The 17,973-nt window shown below is 44.1% G+C and overlaps 3 protein-coding genes across 5 annotated transcripts in view; 1 reads left to right on the top strand and 2 right to left on the bottom strand.

Moving 5' to 3' along the window:
• Positions 1–2: 2 nt before the first annotated feature.
• Positions 3–4,523, bottom strand: slc22a13b (solute carrier family 22 member 13b). Of its 2 annotated transcripts, XM_028969709.1 has the most exons (10): positions 3,906–4,523; positions 3,096–3,199; positions 2,758–2,912; positions 2,132–2,300; positions 1,497–1,617; positions 1,308–1,402; positions 1,026–1,240; positions 831–939; positions 394–600; positions 3–262 (listed from the first exon to the last, which is right to left on the bottom strand). In XM_028969709.1, exons 1-10 carry the CDS (start codon positions 4,278–4,280, stop codon positions 193–195), a joined length of 1,620 nt encoding a protein of 539 aa, XP_028825542.1. In that variant the 5' UTR covers positions 4,281–4,523; the 3' UTR covers positions 3–192. The 2 variants fall into 2 exon arrangements, with proteins under 2 accessions (XP_028825542.1, XP_028825543.1); XM_028969710.1 differs by lacking the exon at positions 3–262 and having other exon boundaries at positions 390–600.
• Positions 4,524–5,794: 1,271 nt separating this feature from the next.
• Positions 5,795–9,872, top strand: kop (askopos). Its single transcript, XM_028966287.1, has 9 exons — positions 5,795–5,890; positions 6,765–7,711; positions 7,804–7,868; positions 8,524–8,743; positions 8,822–8,907; positions 9,047–9,147; positions 9,242–9,326; positions 9,755–9,802; positions 9,866–9,872. Exons 2-9 carry the CDS (start codon positions 6,788–6,790, stop codon positions 9,870–9,872), a joined length of 1,536 nt encoding a protein of 511 aa, XP_028822120.1. The 5' UTR covers positions 5,795–5,890; positions 6,765–6,787.
• A 1,422-nt stretch (positions 9,873–11,294) lies between these two features.
• oxsr1b (oxidative stress responsive kinase 1b) overlaps positions 11,295–17,973 on the bottom strand; it is a 36,047-nt gene continuing 29,368 nt past the window's right edge. The window contains exons 8-19 of one of the 2 annotated variants that reach the window (XM_028969253.1): positions 17,828–17,961; positions 17,620–17,668; positions 16,339–16,404; positions 16,127–16,249; positions 15,884–15,961; positions 14,803–14,838; positions 14,428–14,556; positions 14,040–14,098; positions 13,890–13,942; positions 13,622–13,690; positions 13,474–13,538; positions 11,295–13,212 (exon numbers count right to left, since the gene is read on the bottom strand). In XM_028969253.1, the coding sequence (XP_028825086.1) occupies positions 13,138–13,212; positions 13,474–13,538; positions 13,622–13,690; positions 13,890–13,942; positions 14,040–14,098; positions 14,428–14,556; positions 14,803–14,838; positions 15,884–15,961; positions 16,127–16,249; positions 16,339–16,404; positions 17,620–17,668; positions 17,828–17,961 (936 nt within the window). In that variant the 3' untranslated portion in view covers positions 11,295–13,137. The remainder of the gene's footprint in view (positions 13,213–13,473; positions 13,539–13,621; positions 13,691–13,889; positions 13,943–14,039; positions 14,099–14,427; positions 14,557–14,802; positions 14,839–15,883; positions 15,962–16,126; positions 16,250–16,338; positions 16,405–17,619; positions 17,669–17,827; positions 17,962–17,973) is intronic. The other variant, XM_028969259.1, reaches the window with a different exon arrangement.

The following is a 17,973-nucleotide window of genomic DNA, read 5'->3' as shown; positions in this document are numbered from 1 at the left end:
CATGTATGTATAGTTTTAATTTGGTCGCAAACCATTAAACAAATGACACTACATAAAAACATAGCAAACATTTTAGTATAAATGGCACTACACAGCATATTAGCTACAGTTTCTATGGGTTACATAGGTTTACAAGTAATATGTGTAAGTCTTATAAAAACATATTTACTAAGGCAACATATAAGTAGTATCTCACAATTTAGTGCTTTTCATCCGAACTGATGAGTCGTCTTGCTCATGGCAAAATCCATTTTCTTGGCTTCTGTAATTCAAGAACACAAGAAGCATTTCTTTGTAATTACTTCATCAGGAATATAACTATGCAGATACTAGATCAGGATGTTCTGTTCATGCAACTGAATGGTATTTTACTGAGACCACAGAACGTCTTACGTCTGATCCTCGGGCGGTTCCGTGTGGTCCACCAGATCTTCGTTCAGTGTCTCAGGGAGAAGGAAGCACAGCGCTCCCCCAAGGAATGGCAGGGTTCCGTATATGATCATAGGAATGTCCTCATGAAAAACTCTCAGCAGGCCAATAAGGGGTGCAAGAATGCCAGCCACACGAGCACACATGGAATTCAACCCCACACCATTCTGCCTATAAAGAGAACCGATGAAGCACATGGATTATGGGCTGAGATGTGAAGAGATATAGTTCTTCTATCATTTTAATACGAATGTCTTGTGAAGTATTCTGCTGCTGTGTTGCAATGTTGCATAGTTATTCTTGGTATGTGTTATTTAGCTTGGTTGTATTTTACTAGCACAAGGTCTAGAGCAAAGAATCCAGATGTTACAGACCAGCCCTGAGAGATTAAGGAAACTCACCTGACAACAGTTGGGTACAGTTCAGCGGTGTACACATACACAATCGTGAAGGCGGCCGCCAGGGCAAACTTGCCCATTACTGCAATTACCGTCACCACCACGGGAAGATCTAACGAACGGGCAATTTCCGTCAGTGAAAAGACATTATTGGAAAAGACATTATATTTTTCTTATGCAAGTTCATACAGACATTACCTTCTGGAATAGCAATGATGACAAGACATGCTGTGCCTCCAAAGAGCAACGAAGCACTCTGACACACCCTCCGGCCAAAACGTTCAATAAGCGGAAAGCAGCCCAGACGGGCGGGCACCTCTGCAATGCCGAAGATCAGCTGCGTGAGGTAGATGTCGAGGCCAAAATTGCCCACGTTCAGACTCACTCCGTAGTAAACCAAGCTGATCACAAACCTGGGCGCACAGAGAAGCACTCTTACTGCTGGACTCCCTAAACAGCTTGTGGTGGAGTGGTACCCACCAGAGGTAGGACAAAACGAGGGCCCGCTTCCTGAGGTAAGGCATCCTGAACAGGTCCAGCATGCTCCCTGTCTGAGGGGTCGTCTCCGCTTCCAGCTGACCAACGGCAACGAAGGTACATTATCATCTTCCCTTCTCACCTACTTCAAGTGGCAACACCTTACGAGAGGTCCTGATGGCGAAAGCCCACCTTGTCCAGAAGCGACTCGGGCACTTTCCTCTTATTGGCCCGAGCAACTTTCTGGATCTCTCGCCGTGCCTCTTCCTGTCTTCCTTGGGTTAGCAGCCAACGAGCCGATTCTGGAAGGATCCTTTCATATACAAAAATACATAGCATTAAAACGATGAGAAGCTTTATTGGTTTCGTCAATGCTTTGTGGCTCCCAAAAAACAGCGCAAAAGAGGACTGAACTGTAAATGTCACTTTGGTGATTCGGTGTAGGATTGCATTCATTTAATCCTAACCTTGCATTGGGTGGTAGTAGCCTAGTGGGTAACATCACATGTGACAATCACTTCACTTTATTTATTTACTTTATGAAATGCTCCGCCTTGTCCACCTTGTGGTCCTTTTTAGTAGGGTGGTAGTAGCCTAGTGGGTAACACGCGCCTATGAACCAGAAGACCCAGGTTCAAATCCCACTTACTACCATTGTGTCCCTGAGCAAGACACTTAACCCTAAGTTGCTCCAGGGAGACTGTCCCTGTAACTACTGATTGTAAGTCGCTCTGGATAAGGGCGTCTGATAAATGCTGTAAATGTAAATGTAACCGCCAACATGCCATCCCAGGCTGCTGCAAACGGCATTGCTGCTCGTGACTTACCAATAGTAAACACCCAAGAACAAGACTGGAGCAGACAGCACCAGCTGTAGCACCCTCCAGTTCTGGACGCCGTAGGCAATGCCCGACAGCAGCATGAGCCCTAAAGCGTAGCAGCAGTGGGAGATGATGGTGAAGAGCGCCCGTCTCGAGGTGCCACACCATTCGGTGCCTGTGAGGACAGCGCCAGGTGATAAATGACTGATTCTTGCATTTAACCGCTTCATCAAAATACTTAATACCGTTTTGTTTGATATAGTTAAGAAAATAATTATCGTTAAGGCATAGCATTAGAACATTTCCTAGTAATATTTGTCACGATACATGGGTCACGATACGATTATATCCTGATATATTGTAGTATTGTACATATTGCGATATTCTGCAGATGCTGCGTACGATCTGTGTGGATCACATTACATTAATAAATCAGCCAAAACTACTTAACTCAGAACTGAATTTTGGACAAAATTTGTATACAAAAATATCAACATTTGATGTCCCTGTATGGATACAACATCACCTCGTAAAAAAGTTCACGATATATTGCTGCATCAATATTTTCTAACACCCCTATAATATGATGTCTTTTTGATTTCTTACATCAACACTGTTTAAGAAAAGCCTACCAAGAACAAAGGCGTTTATGGCAATCCCTGATATGGTCATGCCAACAACGAACCGCAGGGCGATGTAGACGTAGATGTTGGGGGAGAAGGCAGCGGCAACTCCGAACAGAAGCTGAAGAAGCAGGGAAAGCAGGATCACGAAGCGACGGCCGTACCTGCAAAGCAGCAGCTCCAGTTACCCGGCGTCTGGAAGCCATGACCGGATAGGGATTTCACAGACTCTACGCTACAATGGTACTCAAGTGATTTTGAAAAAAATAAAGTGAAGCAACTCAGACTATCAAGGCTGACCAATCCAATGGCCTAAGAAGAACTCTAGTGGCGCTGTTCGTCCATACTTGTCTGCCATTGGCCCAAACAACAGTGCTCCAATGAGAAGACCAGCCATGTAGATAGACTGGGACGCTTCATTCAGTACTCCATTTTCACATACCAAGTTAAACTGTGTGCGGGAGGAGAAGACATGGTCAGCTCAGTTCACGCTCACACTGCTCATCCTGAATTTGCATGGGCTTTCATAAACTGTCATAAGCAAGCAGAAATCAAAAGCCCCCTGATAAGGTGGTGCACAGATTTTGCATGCATGGAACGACCATCAGAAGCTGATTTGAAGGAGCGTGCATTCGGATTCGAATTTCAGATCAGTGGGGAAACTTTCCATTCCTGTCCAGCCACATCTATCTCTGCACTGTTTTTCTCCAACTAGCATCTGGAATCTAATATCCTGTGTGAGTCAATAAGTAATGAAACGGGCAATTTTCATTATGAACTGGTATGATAAATAACACACGCTCTCACATCGTGTCCTTGAGCTTTCCTGTATTACTGAATTATTTTAAAGGATATTTGGCAACTGACAGCTTTGATGATTCCTCTGTTATGCAACAATCACTTTCCCATTCATTTATAGTTTAGGAAAGGCAGTAGAAATTAGAACAAGGTCAATGAATAGTTCCATCACAGTCATTTTACACATGCCAGCGAATTAATATATAATCCGCCGGATCATAAACAAAGGCCTGTTTTCATTATTCAAGCGTAATTTATGCCATGCGTCAGCAGACAAAAAAACCCTATTAATAGCAATTACAATTATTATTTTCATTCATGATTTCACGAGAGTTGCAAACGAGTAAGTGGTGCATTACCTCTGTTATTAGAGTCGAGCTGCCGTTCGGTTTGATATAATCCCATCCGTCCGTGCACGCCGTGGTGTCGTTCAGCCCGTAAGCTTCGATGTCCTCCAGATCCAGGTCCAGCGGGGTGAACATGCTGCAGCTCTCGGGGTCTCCATCGGAGTCCTGGGGGATGGTGAGGTTCAACTTGTCCTCGTAGGTCAAATTGGGCCCGAGCTTGACGATCCAGTCGGCGTTGCAGTGGTGGGCGAAGCCGAGCCCCGTGAACACCTGGCCGAACATGTGGAAGGCGGTGAAGATGTTGGGGATGCATATGGCCAGCAGCAGCCTCTTCTGGAACACGCCGAACTCGCCGATCTCCGACAACACTTGGCCGAAGGTGATCATCTCCTACCGCGGAGAAAAAAAAACGACAACTATATGCAATTTTCTCAACAAGCCTGTCAAAATCATGTGTAGTAATCGTAATTCTGTAAATTAGAAAGAGTGGGTTTTGCTGAGTGTAGCAGGTTTGTTGCAACAGGGGGACTTTGGATCGGGTACAGCAATGTTGCCAGGTGCGTCAAGTCTAAGCGGAGTTGACGACGTTTTTTGTTTTACGCAGGAAATGTAACGTTAAATGCTTCCAAATATTTCTCAATACCAACACACAAACACAGACACATTTGAAAGTTATAATATCTCTGTCTGTTTTTGTTGTTGTTGTTTGTTTGTTTTATCAAAACGCGTTTCATTTGTCCGCGCGAGATCTGGCAACGTTGCTCCAACTTCACGTGCGGCTGAAAGTTTGTCTTTATGGGCGAATCGATCATCGCGGTTGTCATTTGACCGTCGTTCAAATGTGCGTCTTTATACGACACTGTAACACGCACATATAGCTTTTTATTCTTGTAAACGTACACGAGGTACCCATGTACCTAATTGGGGCATATGATTGACCTTGACCGCTATGTTTGGAATCGAAATCAGAATCGTATTTATTGGCCAAGTAAGTGCAAGCACATACAAGGAATTTGATTCCGGTAGATGGTGTCTCTCAAGTACAGTATAGAAAAAAACAACAACAACAATGTGCAAGGATGTGTGTAAGTGTTATTGTACAAGTTGTGGAATTTGTTTGTGCTCTTTATAAATAACTATATCTACTGAGTATAAATAAATATATGTAAGAATCTACATAGGTCTATGAATAAATAGGCAAAAAACTAAATCCTTTATACAGAGTGTACATAAAGTTGAAGGTGATTTGCAGTTTCAGCTGTTTAGGAGGGAGATGGCGAGGGGGAAGAAACTGTTCCTGTGTCGGTTTAATTTGTAAAATGACTTAAAATAAAACGGATTATGCGTTTACGAGTGGGGTGATCTTTGTTCTGCGTCGTCAGCGTCATTTCTGAAGTGTATTCTGACACGGGGGAGAGAGAAAAGGAAATCACCCGCGATCATAATTTCGCATGAGCTGCGCATGCCCGGAACCAAGCGACCCTACGTCTTACCCACCATAGTTCCCCCCTCGTGTTAAATTTCGCTCTAAGCAGTATTTAGGACAGTGTTTAGGTGCCTGCTTAGGCCCGCCAGGCCACCACTGTCCCCCTAAATGACAATGGGATTTGAAGGCTTCAGCGAGGCTCGAACTCTCGACCCCTGACCATTACTCTTGCCACCGCTCCTTACAAAGCGTAATATTTGACGTCGTTTACCAATATTTGTGGGGTTTTTTTTATTGTTACGTCCTCGAATGTGAGACCTTCGTGGGATACGGAGAAAAACGGATTAAGTCGTCCAACAATTAGACTAAAGTCTTAATATTACGAGAATAAAGTTGCATTTTCCAATTAGCTCCGGTGCGCATGCGCAGTACACCCTCCCGTTCAAGCCGGCGGTGGCGGAGGCGCCAGGTCGACGCGGGACGCCTGTGGGCAGAGACGTCCGTGGAAGTCGGGCTGCTTTCACGGCGGCCTTGTATGTTTCTGTTGCTCTGAGCTCGATCGAAAAAACTGGTAGGACTCGGGCTCAAAACCATTTATTTCCAGAAAAAATTCTTGCAAAACTGAATAATTTCGCTGTCAACACACAAGACGTATGAATTTTTTTTTTTTTGGCGCCAGAAACAGACGTTTTTTTAATCGATATTAAAAGTGTACGTAAGCAAATTGTAAATTGTATTATTAATGCGTTGACAAATGCGTCAAACCTAATAATTATGCGCTCATATTTGGGAACGTGGAGTTTGATCGTGAACGTCGTGTAAACGTGCTGTAACGGTCGTCGCGTGGATGTGACGGAGTGGAGGACCCGGGTTCAAATCCCACGTACTACCATCGTGTCCCTGAGCAAGACACTTAACCCTGAGTGTCTCCGGGGGGGGGGGGACTGTCCCTGCAACTATTGATTGGATAAGGGCGTCTGGTAAATGCTGTAAATGTGATGTTACTTTAAGGAACTCCACTTTTGCACCGAACGCGGGACAGGTGTAGGGAATGGAGGCGAGGGTGAAGGAGCAGGGTTACTACGGTCATGGGAGTTCTTTTATGCGAAATAAACACGTAGAGTCGCGGAAAGGCCATTGAAACGTGACGCGTGGACGCATAACGAAGTACACGGTTCCAGAACTTTCTCAGCCACGTGTCTTCTTTTTTTTTTTTTTTTTTTTTAAAAGTCGTGTAAATTACAGAATGCCTCTCCCGGTGCAGTATAGACCGATTCAGTTTGCCTTTCTGTGTTAAATAGATGTGACCGGCAGGACGGAGCGTTACGGAATCAAGGCGAAATAATCTGCTAATTTAAAAGGCAATGTCCATAACTGCAAAATGAGTCTTGGTCAACCGTGTAGCAGTCTTTAAGGTGCAGGTGTGTCTGTCCGTCTTCGTTTAGGTCTGAATCCAGGTCCTGTGCAGATGGAGAGTTTTGGTTTGGGATGGCCGGTGGAGACCCCTCACCTGCCGCCGCTCTCGGTCTACTCCAGAACGTCGTTCCAGCACGCGTGCGCTCAGACACCCTCCGCACCCTTACAGCACCACACAGCCGGGGTCGTGGGTCACTGCTGGACCTCTGGCCGCAGGAGATGCCTGGACGACTCCGGCCTGGGGGAGACCTACGTGACCCCGTGTAAAAAGGCGCCGGGCCGCCGGCTTTCGTGGCACGGTAGGGTGCGCGGAGGGGATTGTGGCGATGGCAGCCTGACCTCTCTGTTGCAGGAGAACCACGAGACGGGTAGCAGCTCCAGACATCCGTGGCATCTGACGACCAGCACGCCCCATTCCAGAACCGTCCGGCCATATGGGGAGCAGATTCACTCTCTGAGCCCTATAGCGTATGGTGGGGAGCACCAGGGTTCCTCTGAATTCAGCAGCCTGGGCCCACCACCGCATCGGAGTGTTGGTGGTCTGAGGCTCGGCTCTGATGAAGGTTCTTTTCTAGCGACCGTGTTGGACGGCTCGGTGGGTCAAAAATCGGCCAAGCGCACTGTGACTTTTCAGACACCCGTTAAATGTAGTAAAAATGCCGTAAATGTTACTTCAACCCCTTCGGTCGCAACAAGGCCCAAAACAAAATGGGGTTCCGGGGGGCTCACCAAGCTCAAACTGACGGAGGTCCTGCCGCACGAGAGGATTTACTCCGACTTGCCTCCCACTGCCGAATTTGGCACTGCGGACCGGAGTCTCGCGGGCGGCCTGGCGCTGCGGGACTCGGACCGCGTTCTCACGGCTGTCCGGCGGCGCGGTGAGGAAGAGTCGCGCTCGGTCGGTCGGCGGGTGAGGGTGCTGCGTGATTCGCTCACAGCCAACACCGGCTACTGCAGCAGAGTGCTCGACGTCCCGGTACTTCCACACCGTCCTCTTCGTCCTAACATGCCAGTAGGTCTGTGCAGATGACAAAAAGGCCTTAACCCCTGCCCCGCCTTATCCTGTAGGTGAATTCCAAAGTGGCATTCCCGCCATCGTCATCATCATCACTGTCCAAGCAGCTTTTTAAGAGGTATGGGATGTCATTACAATACAGAGTGTTCATCGTCATGTTGAGCATTGGGTGGTAGCCTAGCGGGTAACACAAAGTCCCTGGTTCAAACCCCACTTAACCCTGAGTGTCTCCACGGCGGCTGTCCCTGTAATTACCGACTGTAAGTGGATAAGAACGTCTGAAAAATGCATGTTAAATACTGGCGGGTACTCGTCCTGCACATTGTTCCCCTTCATCAATTTTAGAGACTAGAATTCCTTTTTTGTCCCTGGCTGGTGGAACAACTTACCCTGCTCCATTCGACTTATCCAGAGCGACTTGCCATCAGTAGTTACAGGGACGGTCCCCCCCTGGAGACACTTAAGGTTAAGTGTCTTGCTCAGGGACACAATGGTAGTAAGTGGGATTTGAACCCGGGTCTTCTGGTTCATAGGCGAGTGTGTTACCCACTAGGCTACTACCACCCTGTTAGGCTTTATCAGGGCCCATATTTTTTTGACTCACAAACTACGGAAACCGAATGAGAATTGCTGGTGTCTTCTCCTTGGAAGTCGCTTTGGATAAAAGCGTCTGCCAAGTAAAGGATTCACTTTACCAGCAATGTAGAATAAAGTTGTTTTAATTGTTCTTTTAGACAAGGATGACCTATTTAATATATATATATTTTTTTTAGTGAAGTTTGTAATGATGACAAGGCATGGCAAATTGGGGCGCCCATTCCCCAGCTCGTAAGCTACATTCCTGAGGAGACCGTCGGACCCATGACCTGCAGCCATGGGGATGAGGAGGACATTGCCTCGGTCAGTCAGCAGGAAGTCAGTCGTTTCCAGGACTCCCTTGGGCCCGATAGCTCTGCCAACACCAGCTACTACAGCAGTGTCCTCAACGTCCAGGTACTCTTCTTCGTCCTTGTCTACATCCTTAATTCATGGTCTGCAACTGCTTGCCTGTTGACTCCCCGCATTCTCCAGGTGAAGTCCAGGGTTGTGGTTCCTCGTGCAGTTACACATCTGGATCCATGGACACCTGTGACCCGGGGTCAGGAGCCTGTTAGGAGGTGTGGACATATGTCTAGAGAAGTGGAGTTTTTTTTTTTTTCACACCCCACACCAAAACATGACGTGCATTCTCGTTCCCAGCAGGTGGAGAGTGTGAGTTGGTTTTTTTTTTTGTGGTGTTTTTGTGTATCTGCCCAGGCCAGTAGTCTTTGCCACAGAGGAGGAGTGGGAACATCGAAAGAACCAGTATGTGCAGTCAGTCATGATGGACATGAGGCAGCGCAGAAGGGCCACCGGAGGTACTTCAGCATATGGCCCTTGGACTTTCACTCGTGTAACTGTCACACTGATGTCACACGTTACTGAGACACTGGATGATTGGTTGATTGGTAGGAGTGATGGCTGAGCTGATGAACTTGATGAATTCCGTGGCTGGTGTGGGAGAGACGTGGCAACATCCCACTAATCTTACGTGCAGGTGAATGCCCACCCTTATCCAGAGCGACTTACAATCAGTAGTTACAGGGACAGTCCCCCTGGAGCAACTTAGGGTTAAGTGTCTTGCTCAGGGACACAATGGTAGTAAGTGGGATTCGAACTCGGGTCTTCTGGTTCAAAGGCGAGTGTGTTACCCACTAGGCTACTACCACCCTAGTAGTAGTTACAGGGACAGTCCCCCCTGGAGACTCATGGTTAAATGTCTTGCTCATAGTAAATGGGGTTTGAACCTGTATATAATGGGTGTGTATTTGCAGCTAAGTAGAACTTTAGTGTAATTCGAAGTGAGCATATGGCTATTTTTTTATATTTCATTGTTTTCATCTTGGATCTAAAACACACAAATGGTTTGAGTTGTTGTCTATTTACACACTGTTTCTGTGTCCTTCTGTCAAAATTTCTTGCAAGAAATTACCGGAAACGGAATGCTGGGAGGCCCATTCGGCTTGAGAGACGGTACCGTCGCTTTGCTGGAGTTCCATATGTGTTTAAGCGGAGCCGGGTTTCTGGTCTTTTTAGGACATGAGACTTTCCCTGTTTCTTATTCCACTTTTTTTTGTTCTGTGTGGTATAGACCAACCTGTATGTAGCTTGCAGTTAGTTCATGTGACCACTTCTGTTGTCTTTTTTTTTTTTTTTTTTTTTTTTTTTTTTTCTTCTTTAGTCATTTATAGTGATTTGTTAGTCACATGATCGTCATTGTGATTTGTTTTTGTCATGGTAATTGTAGTTTTTCCAGCTATGCATGTGTTTTTATATATTGTGGTGTGTGTGTGTTTGTGTGCTATTGATGGCATGCCTACAGAAGGGGGTTTGACTTTCCCTGTTTCTAATTGCACTTTTTTATTTTTGTTTGCACTTTTTTTTTCCTGTGGTTCATTTTCCAGCTATGCATGTTTTTTATATATTGTGATGTGTGTAGATGCTATTGATTGCTGGTTCTGTCATGCAACTGGCTCATATGTGTTTGATTTGTTGGTTTTGATAAAATCCTCTTTCCCAAAATTTTGTTTCATTGTCTCACATTTTGAAAGAGCCTCAGATCAGGACAAATCCCCCGACCGCCCCCCATGTGACAGTCATTGGTCAGTGCCCTTCACATTATACATAAAAAAAAAATGGGAATACAAAAACAAGACATCCTAGATCTGAATGAATAAAATATTATTAAATACTTTGTGTCGTCAGCACATTCAACTACGTAAAGAACAATCACTGATCAACCCATGGAGGTCTGGATTTGGAGTCACACTAAATTAAAGTGGAAAACATTCTACAGGCTGATCCAACTTTGATGTAAAGTCAAAATGAGGCTGAGTAGTGTGTGTGTGGTCTCCATGGAGTCTGTGATCGTTTGAGCAGACACCATCAGCATTCAAAAGTAATAGCCAGAAAGCATAGGAACTGAGAAGTTGTCTGGTCACCACCTGCAGAACCACGACTTTATTGGGGATGTCTTGTTAATTGCCTATAATTTCCACCTGTTGTCTATTCCATTTGCACAACCGCTTGTGAAATTGATTTTCAATCAGTGTTGCTTTCTAAGTGGACAGTTTCAGTGTGATTGACTTGGAGTTACATTGTGTTGTTTTTTTTTTGAGCAGTGTATATAGACTCATCTAGACTCTTCTCCATCTTGGCCCCTCTGTGGTGGAATGAACTACCCCTCGAGATCAGAACAGCTCAGTTTGAGTATTTTCAAACGGACGCTCAAAACCTTCCTATTTAGAGAATATTTAGATTAAATTGTAACTTTCTTATTGTCCAACTTGTGTACAGAATCTACAACAGAGTGAATAAAATGATTGTATTCATAGTTGGGGGTCCTAATGAACCGGAACTTATCACTTCATCGATGGCAACTTGAAAGCACATTTAAGTCGCTCTGGATAAGGGCGTCTGCCAAATGCTGTAAATGTAAAACAGAAAAAGAACACACCAAGTGAAATGTTCTGATATGTTTATTTTTTTATTGATTAAAAATGATCAGAAACATGCTTCCAGTCCAAAACCAACCAAGTTTAAGAATGAGTGAAGTGGGGGGAGAAATATTAAATATATATATATATATAATTTTTTTTTTACAGCTACATTATTCCCTACAACAAATCATTGGTAAAGATAAGACATCTGTCCCCAATACTACAGCACCCTACTGCTGTTTTGTGTGTGCTTGTTCAAAGCATGAAAATTCATCAAGCGGATGACATTGGTTATTGCTGGACACTGGACTTCATACAGCATTCTTCCAGTATTGTACCTCATGCACACAAGCTACATCTAGAGAAAATGGCACTGAATGGTGTGGGATCATCAAAACATCAACCACAGGGCTATTCTGCTGACTGAATTCAGATCTTGGCAGGGTTTCGGTCAATTTCTATTCAACGCAACACCCTTTTAATTCGCAAAGCCAATCTGTAATTTTTTGTTTAGTTTTTTTCAGGGCCAAATGCACCGCATAAGCATAAGCATTGACAGGCCGAAGCTCTCACACTATGCCTGCTTCTCCAGGAGAGGCCGAGGCCTAACTCACCGAGGGACTATCTTACGGCCTTTTCTGCTCCAGATTTGGAGAACCAAGCATGGAGAGGCGGTGGTTTTTGGCTAAAACCGGCAAACCCCCTACTAGTGGGGGGAAAGGTTTGATGGAATAAGACCATGTTATAGTAAAAGTATCTAAGGCAAAAAAAAGGAAAGTAAAAGTATAAAATTCCATGGAACTTCTTACAGACAACAATATCCTCCTCTTCAGGCAACCCGGTATATAAAAACAACAAACAAAATCATAAGCAAAGTTTCACTATCTGCACACTACAAATTAATTTGCACCACTCACACGAGCACATTCGCTCACTGGGTTTTCTATGGATTTGAGAAAATGGTTCCTGCTAAAGCCGACATCCAGATACATCATGAGCAACACGTGTGGTTTCAGTTACCCTTTTATTTTGTGTTGACCCCCCCAAAAAATTGTTTAAAAAAAAAAAATGAAGCTAGAGAGAACCTACTGATACTGAACTGATGGTGAGAAGAAGATGCGTACAAGGAAACAAGCCATAAGCCACTGCTGGAGGCCGCTATTCATTTTCAAAGTTATAAGTAAATCTGTCGACGGTAATGAGACCGGACCCAGACATGGACCGGCTCATCTTCAGAGGTGAGTGACACTGTATTATAACAGTTTTAGCCATATTATTCTGTGTCTGTCGACGTGTGTGCGTTTGCTGTTAAATCAACAGTAGTTTGCTTCTTTGCTCCTTCTCGGCAACAAGCCAAAAATGTTCCATTTGTAAATGAAACCACACTTTGTTCTTTTCAACACATACATGTTACAAGGGGGCTGGCGGCAGCCGCACATGCACTCAGTAGTTGAAGGTAAGGCATCGTTCCATTTCAGCAGAACTCCAGGGCGTTAATTCAGATTGTGCAAAATGTACCACATATATTACAAGAAGAAAAAAAAAAAAAAAAAAACACACACACACACACAATATGGTCGGTGTTGATAATTGCATTCTTCTGTACATAATTCTGTAAACCTTTTTTTGTTGTTACTGTGAGTGATTCCTATAGGTTTGTGTAATATTTTATCCCACTGCCTGATGAAGTTGAGCATTCTGCTTTATATCCTATGGGCTGGTGAAATGGCTGTGTTCTCTTTGGCAGCAGTGATTTCCTCGGGGCAGTCAAAAGAAAACAAAAAAAGATTCAATGTGTTATTCTAGTTTTTTTTTTTGGTCTTTTTTCACATTTATAGGCAAGTCATGGTCCCATTCTGAAGCAGCGTTTTAACTGATGCTGAGCTGAGCAAATCCCAAGAGCTTAATGTCGTCAGAGATCTCCGAGCCCTCCACACCAGACGCCTGAAGGTGGAGCAGAGAAAGTGAGGTTATCTGCAGAAAAGCTATGGTAGGAAAATTATTTTAATCTAAATAAACAATGTAAATGATCATTGTAAAAAATGCAAAAAAAAAAAAACATTTTGGGATTCTTCACAGCACATGAAATCTGACTTCTTTTACTGTACAATTATTTGACAAAATTAGAATATTAGTTGTGTAAGAAAAGTTATGGTTATAGTTTGACATTTTCTTTTAGAAAGAACTTCACACAGCCTTACGTACCAGTTTAAAAGTGACATTTTTATGGGTCTGAGGCTCGTCGACTATTTTCTGCAGGTTAGCAGCAACTGAAACAGTCAGAAGTCAGAAAGAGGTGTTATAGTCAGAGACTTTTCAGCAGCAGCGCCAGTATGAATTTCACCCAACACACCGATGACTACGTCTCTCCCATCCACCAGGCCCGCAGACACCAGTTCCTGAGAGACCCCGTCCGCCGTGTCTGAGTGAGAGACAGAGGAAAACACTTATGTTTCAAAATAAGGTACCCATCAAATTGTCAGTCGCTTTCTGATCATTTTGCTCAGCAAAAGGATGTGACTGCATGTAAGAAGGAATAAATTATAAATACAGCAGACTGGCCTACAAGCAAACAATGAAAAAGAAATGTATAATTTATAATACTTTACAAAGCAAATTACCTCTGCCAGGCATGAATTCAAATCGTATATCGTTGAGTTCCTTCTTTGAATTTCTGGTAGAAAGAGGAAATGCGGTAAGGTCAGTTCTCCAATTCTCCATTCGTACTGTATACAGTGAGGCAGCAGTCATAAGCAGACAAAACCTCATACCTCAACCTTAATACCAAGCTGATGGGGGCTTTGATGGCATCAGGAGTAGCAGCTGATGTCTGATGGTGAGAAATAAGAGAATATTCAGTTCAGCAGGTATATACAGTACAGGCCAAAAGTCTGGACACCTTCTCATTCAATGTACAGCGGTAGATTCTCACCGAAGGCATCAAAACTATGAATGAACACATGTGGAAATGTTTTATATTCTAGTTTCTTCAAAATAGCCGCCCTTTGCTCTGATTAATCTTTTGCACACTCTTGGCATTCTCTCGATGAGCTTCAAGCGGTCGTCGCCTGAAATGCTTTTCACTTCACAGGTGCCTTAACAGGGTTATCAGGTATCAATGTACAGCAGTAAATAAACTGTGTTTTATTGTGTTTGTACCTGGGTGGGTGCAGCAGGAGCAAGAAGGCCTTGTGAGGGGGCAGTGGGCTGAGCGCTTGCTGGTGCCTGAGGTAGCTCTGCATGACCAGGGGCCAAAGCTGCTAAATTACTATTTAAAGGCTCTGTTGTCTGTAAAAAATCAAAAGCAACAAACCAATCAATAAATAATAATTGTTAAAAAATCTACCAAAAATACATACATGCATAGATAAAAATCCAATTTACGAGGTAAAGAGCATTTGATATATTATAATCCAAAGATTTTCATTATAATGATATGCTAGTCTTCTGGTCAGCCAGCAGAGGGCAGGAGTACCATGAATATCGCACAGAGCCTTAAAAACCTGCTGTTTCTCATCAAATTCCCCAACTCACCTCTGAGTTCTGTGACCCTTCCTTTACTCTTGGTGACTGTAAACAGAAGGTAAAAGGTTCAGTATCCTGAAGAGGTCCTGTCTATATATTAGGAGATTATTTAGCAATTATATGCAAAACAGACTGAGCAGAAGATGATGGCAGGTATGTCTGTGGACCACACTTTATACTTTGTGGCATTTTATATACTTCGTGTTAAACTCCACCAGGTAAATAGTTTCATTAATCACAAAAGTTCTCCTTCATTAAAACAATTGTTTGGCTTGAATACTGGCCTAGAAGAGCATTTCAGTGTTTACAGGTTTTGTCTGGTCAATCCATGCTAACGAAACATTGCTGCCTGCCCTTGTATATTAATTAAGTTGCGTTTGTATTTTTAGTATTTGACTTGCAAAAGCAAATGAACAAAACAATTTACTTATTGTAATGTTATAAAATGGAAGCGGTCAGTATTTCACAGACAGTAAAACCGATACAGATGGCTTCCAGGAAAGGCATCCCCCTCACTGCATCTCAATCCGCCCCCCCCCAGAACCAGAATCCTCCCTCTGCCCCCTGCGCCTCCTGATCCTCGGAGGGCAGCGTGCTTCCGCCAACAGATCAGCTGCTCAGACACTGCTGCACTGCCAGCACGGTCAAGTCGGAGTTCAGTACAGGAGAAGGGAAGCTATTGTTTTGCTGCAGGAATTAGCACGATAGAATGGCCTAGTGTTGACTGAACGACTTATTGGATAATGAGTGGCGTCGTGCCGAAAATCGGACTCGAGAACAATGCACCCTTTGAGGAACAGAGAGGGACTAATATTAGTGTTTGAAGGTAGTTTCAGCCACGAGAAGAGGAGAGAGAGCCAACTTGTCAATCTGTTGTCAACCAGGAGATTAATCAATACGTTATGAACAAGTTATAGGCAAGTCACTCGTCATTACATAATTATTAGTTCAAATATCATGTTTCTGTTAGCCCCTCCCACTCTATTCTCTCATGAGGCTTCCCCCTCTGTTGGTAGCTTGGTGCGAGTCTGTGCCAGTGGGTGCCCTTCTGTGTTAGGGGAGCCATCTGTATCAGGGCGGAGAGGCCAACCCTGAGTGGGGGCAGCTCGAGCGGCTGGGAGAAGCGCACTTGTCGCCTGGGCACGTTAGCGGCCTTGGCCTGCTGTTCCTTCGTCATCAAACACAGAACACACAGGAATGAGGACCGCACACGCACAGACATACAGAAAAGGAAAAAAACACACACGCGCTCACATACACACCAACAGTCCACTTCAGGATATCAATAAATTATTTTGAAGAAGTGAATCGAAGTGCGTGTGTTTGTGTGTACCCGTATAGCAGCAACAGCAGCTTTGCCTTCTTCGCTCTCCTCATCCAGTTCATCGTCGCTCCACTCCCATTCACCGTCCTCGGTCTTATGCAGTCGCCCACTAGACCCAGGAACACGTCTTACCTTCCCACACACACACACACACATATATATATATATTCACAAAGCAAAAGAGAAATGGCAATTATCGTGACAACCAGCAGCCATCTCACCCTTCTTGACCTTTCTGACATGGTGGGGGCTCGCTGCAAGAGCTTCTCTTGTAAATAGTCTCTGTCCTGAGAGAGAGAACATGACTTACTGTCAGAATAGAATCTCTGTGCTTTAATTTAAATAAAAAGGATCTACAAATCCTAAAAAGCCCGGGACCGTAGAAACCGAGGCATTTCTAAATCCAGAGCCACTCCGACAAGGTATAAAATGAACATAGACTAATTACTGTATCACTTACAATGCGGCATGTAGATATGGCTGGCACAATAGATGAACCCACAAACCAAACTGTAAACAGTAATAACCAAGGTTTGTGACATTTTAGATTACCGGTATTACATTGAACATCATAAACCATGTCCCACATAAACCATGTAGTGAACAATTTCATCTCACTACAGTTGGGAGCACAGCACTGCACTGCGCCAGATTCCTGAGCTCTAGAACAAGAAACCCGGAGAAATAATCTGTAAACGAATTTGAGTCCGGAATGCGGCATTAAAAATGTAGGATTGAAGTGTTGAAAATCACTCACGGGACAGAGCTATCGTAGAGTAATAAAAAAATAAATAAAATAAAAAAAAACGGCCCAGTGAAGTCTGTATTCTGTTTTTTACCAGGAAGCACCGCTAGATGGAACTTGTTGCGAATAAGCAGATGAAAACCAAGCGTCTCATTAACATGTCAATGTTAGAATAAAGTGTATATGAATCTAAAATCACTACTGAGAACCAACACCATTTGTTGCTACCTTTTTATAGTTTTATTAATCCTGCTCCGGTGTTTTGTACTAAGTTGTTTTGATCCATGTTTTTCATCTCCCGGACTTATCGTATTCCTTCCAAAACGCATGTGACAAAGCATGAAGGTTGACAGTGTGAACTGCCCAGTGTCGTATTCTGTCCTCACATGTGTGTAAACCTAGAGATCTACAATTCTAACTCTATGCTGTAAAAAGTGAGTGTTACTGTATTTGCATTCGCACTGGCTACAGCAACATTAAACCAGAGGGATTGCGCCGCATCCAAACTGCTGAAGAGGCACTCCGCCTGTTAACACAAGCGCTCCGTCATTTTGCCGGAAGCACCCGACGGGCTGATTATCCCTGCTTTTGTTCAAGGCAGCGGCGTTTGCCCAGAAATGAGAGGAATGCTGCACTGAGCGCAGTCCCGTTTCATGTACAGCGTACACTGCTGTACTGTACAATCACAAAATAAATCAATCACTCAGAACAACAGTCACAAAAATTCACAAATCTAGAAGCAGCGGAAATCTCTTACTTTTGCTTTCTGGAAGAATTTATGCTTTAACAGTTCTGACGAGGTTGGTCTAAGAGAGGAGAGAAGAGACATTTGCTTCTTTTCAAATTTCCTGCCAAGCCAACTGACACTTCCAAGCATTTTAATGCTTTTAACATTCCCAATGCATGAAGCAACTATCAAGACACCAGCTCTAGATTCGTCGTAATACTCAATCTGAGCAGGATACCTCTTCTCAGGGTCCTTCTGCAGGCACAGCGAGATCATCTTCCTCAGAGACTTGCCATACTTCTTCACCACTTCTTTGTCCGTGATTCCAGTCTCCAGGTTGGGAGGGTCGTTCTGCAGGGTCAGCATCAGAACCTACAATCCAGT

The sequence above is a fragment of the Denticeps clupeoides genome, chromosome 2 (genome assembly GCF_900700375.1).
Source record: "Denticeps clupeoides chromosome 2, fDenClu1.1, whole genome shotgun sequence".
Lineage (NCBI taxonomy): Eukaryota > Metazoa > Chordata > Actinopteri > Clupeiformes > Denticipitidae > Denticeps > Denticeps clupeoides.
The sequence above is the reverse complement of the archived record's forward strand: the minus strand, read 5'-3'. Positions and strand labels throughout refer to the sequence as shown.

Coding starts and splice junctions, on each gene's coding strand:
- slc22a13b (XM_028969709.1), bottom strand. CDS start 4,280: ATGATCACCTTCGGCCAAGTGTTGTCGGAGATCGGCGAGTTCGGCGTG. Junction 3,200..3,905: donor GCTCGACTCTAATAACAGAG/GTAATGCACCAC, acceptor TCCCGCACACAG/TTTAACTTGGTATGTGAAAA. Junction 263..393: donor GAACCGCCCGAGGATCAGAC/GTAAGACGTTCT, acceptor CTTGAATTACAG/AAGCCAAGAAAATGGATTTT.
- kop (XM_028966287.1), top strand. CDS start 6,788: ATGGAGAGTTTTGGTTTGGGATGGCCGGTGGAGACCCCTCACCTGCCG. Junction 7,712..7,803: donor GCAGAGTGCTCGACGTCCCG/GTACTTCCACAC, acceptor CTTATCCTGTAG/GTGAATTCCAAAGTGGCATT. Junction 7,869..8,523: donor TCCAAGCAGCTTTTTAAGAG/GTATGGGATGTC, acceptor TATTTTTTTTAG/TGAAGTTTGTAATGATGACA.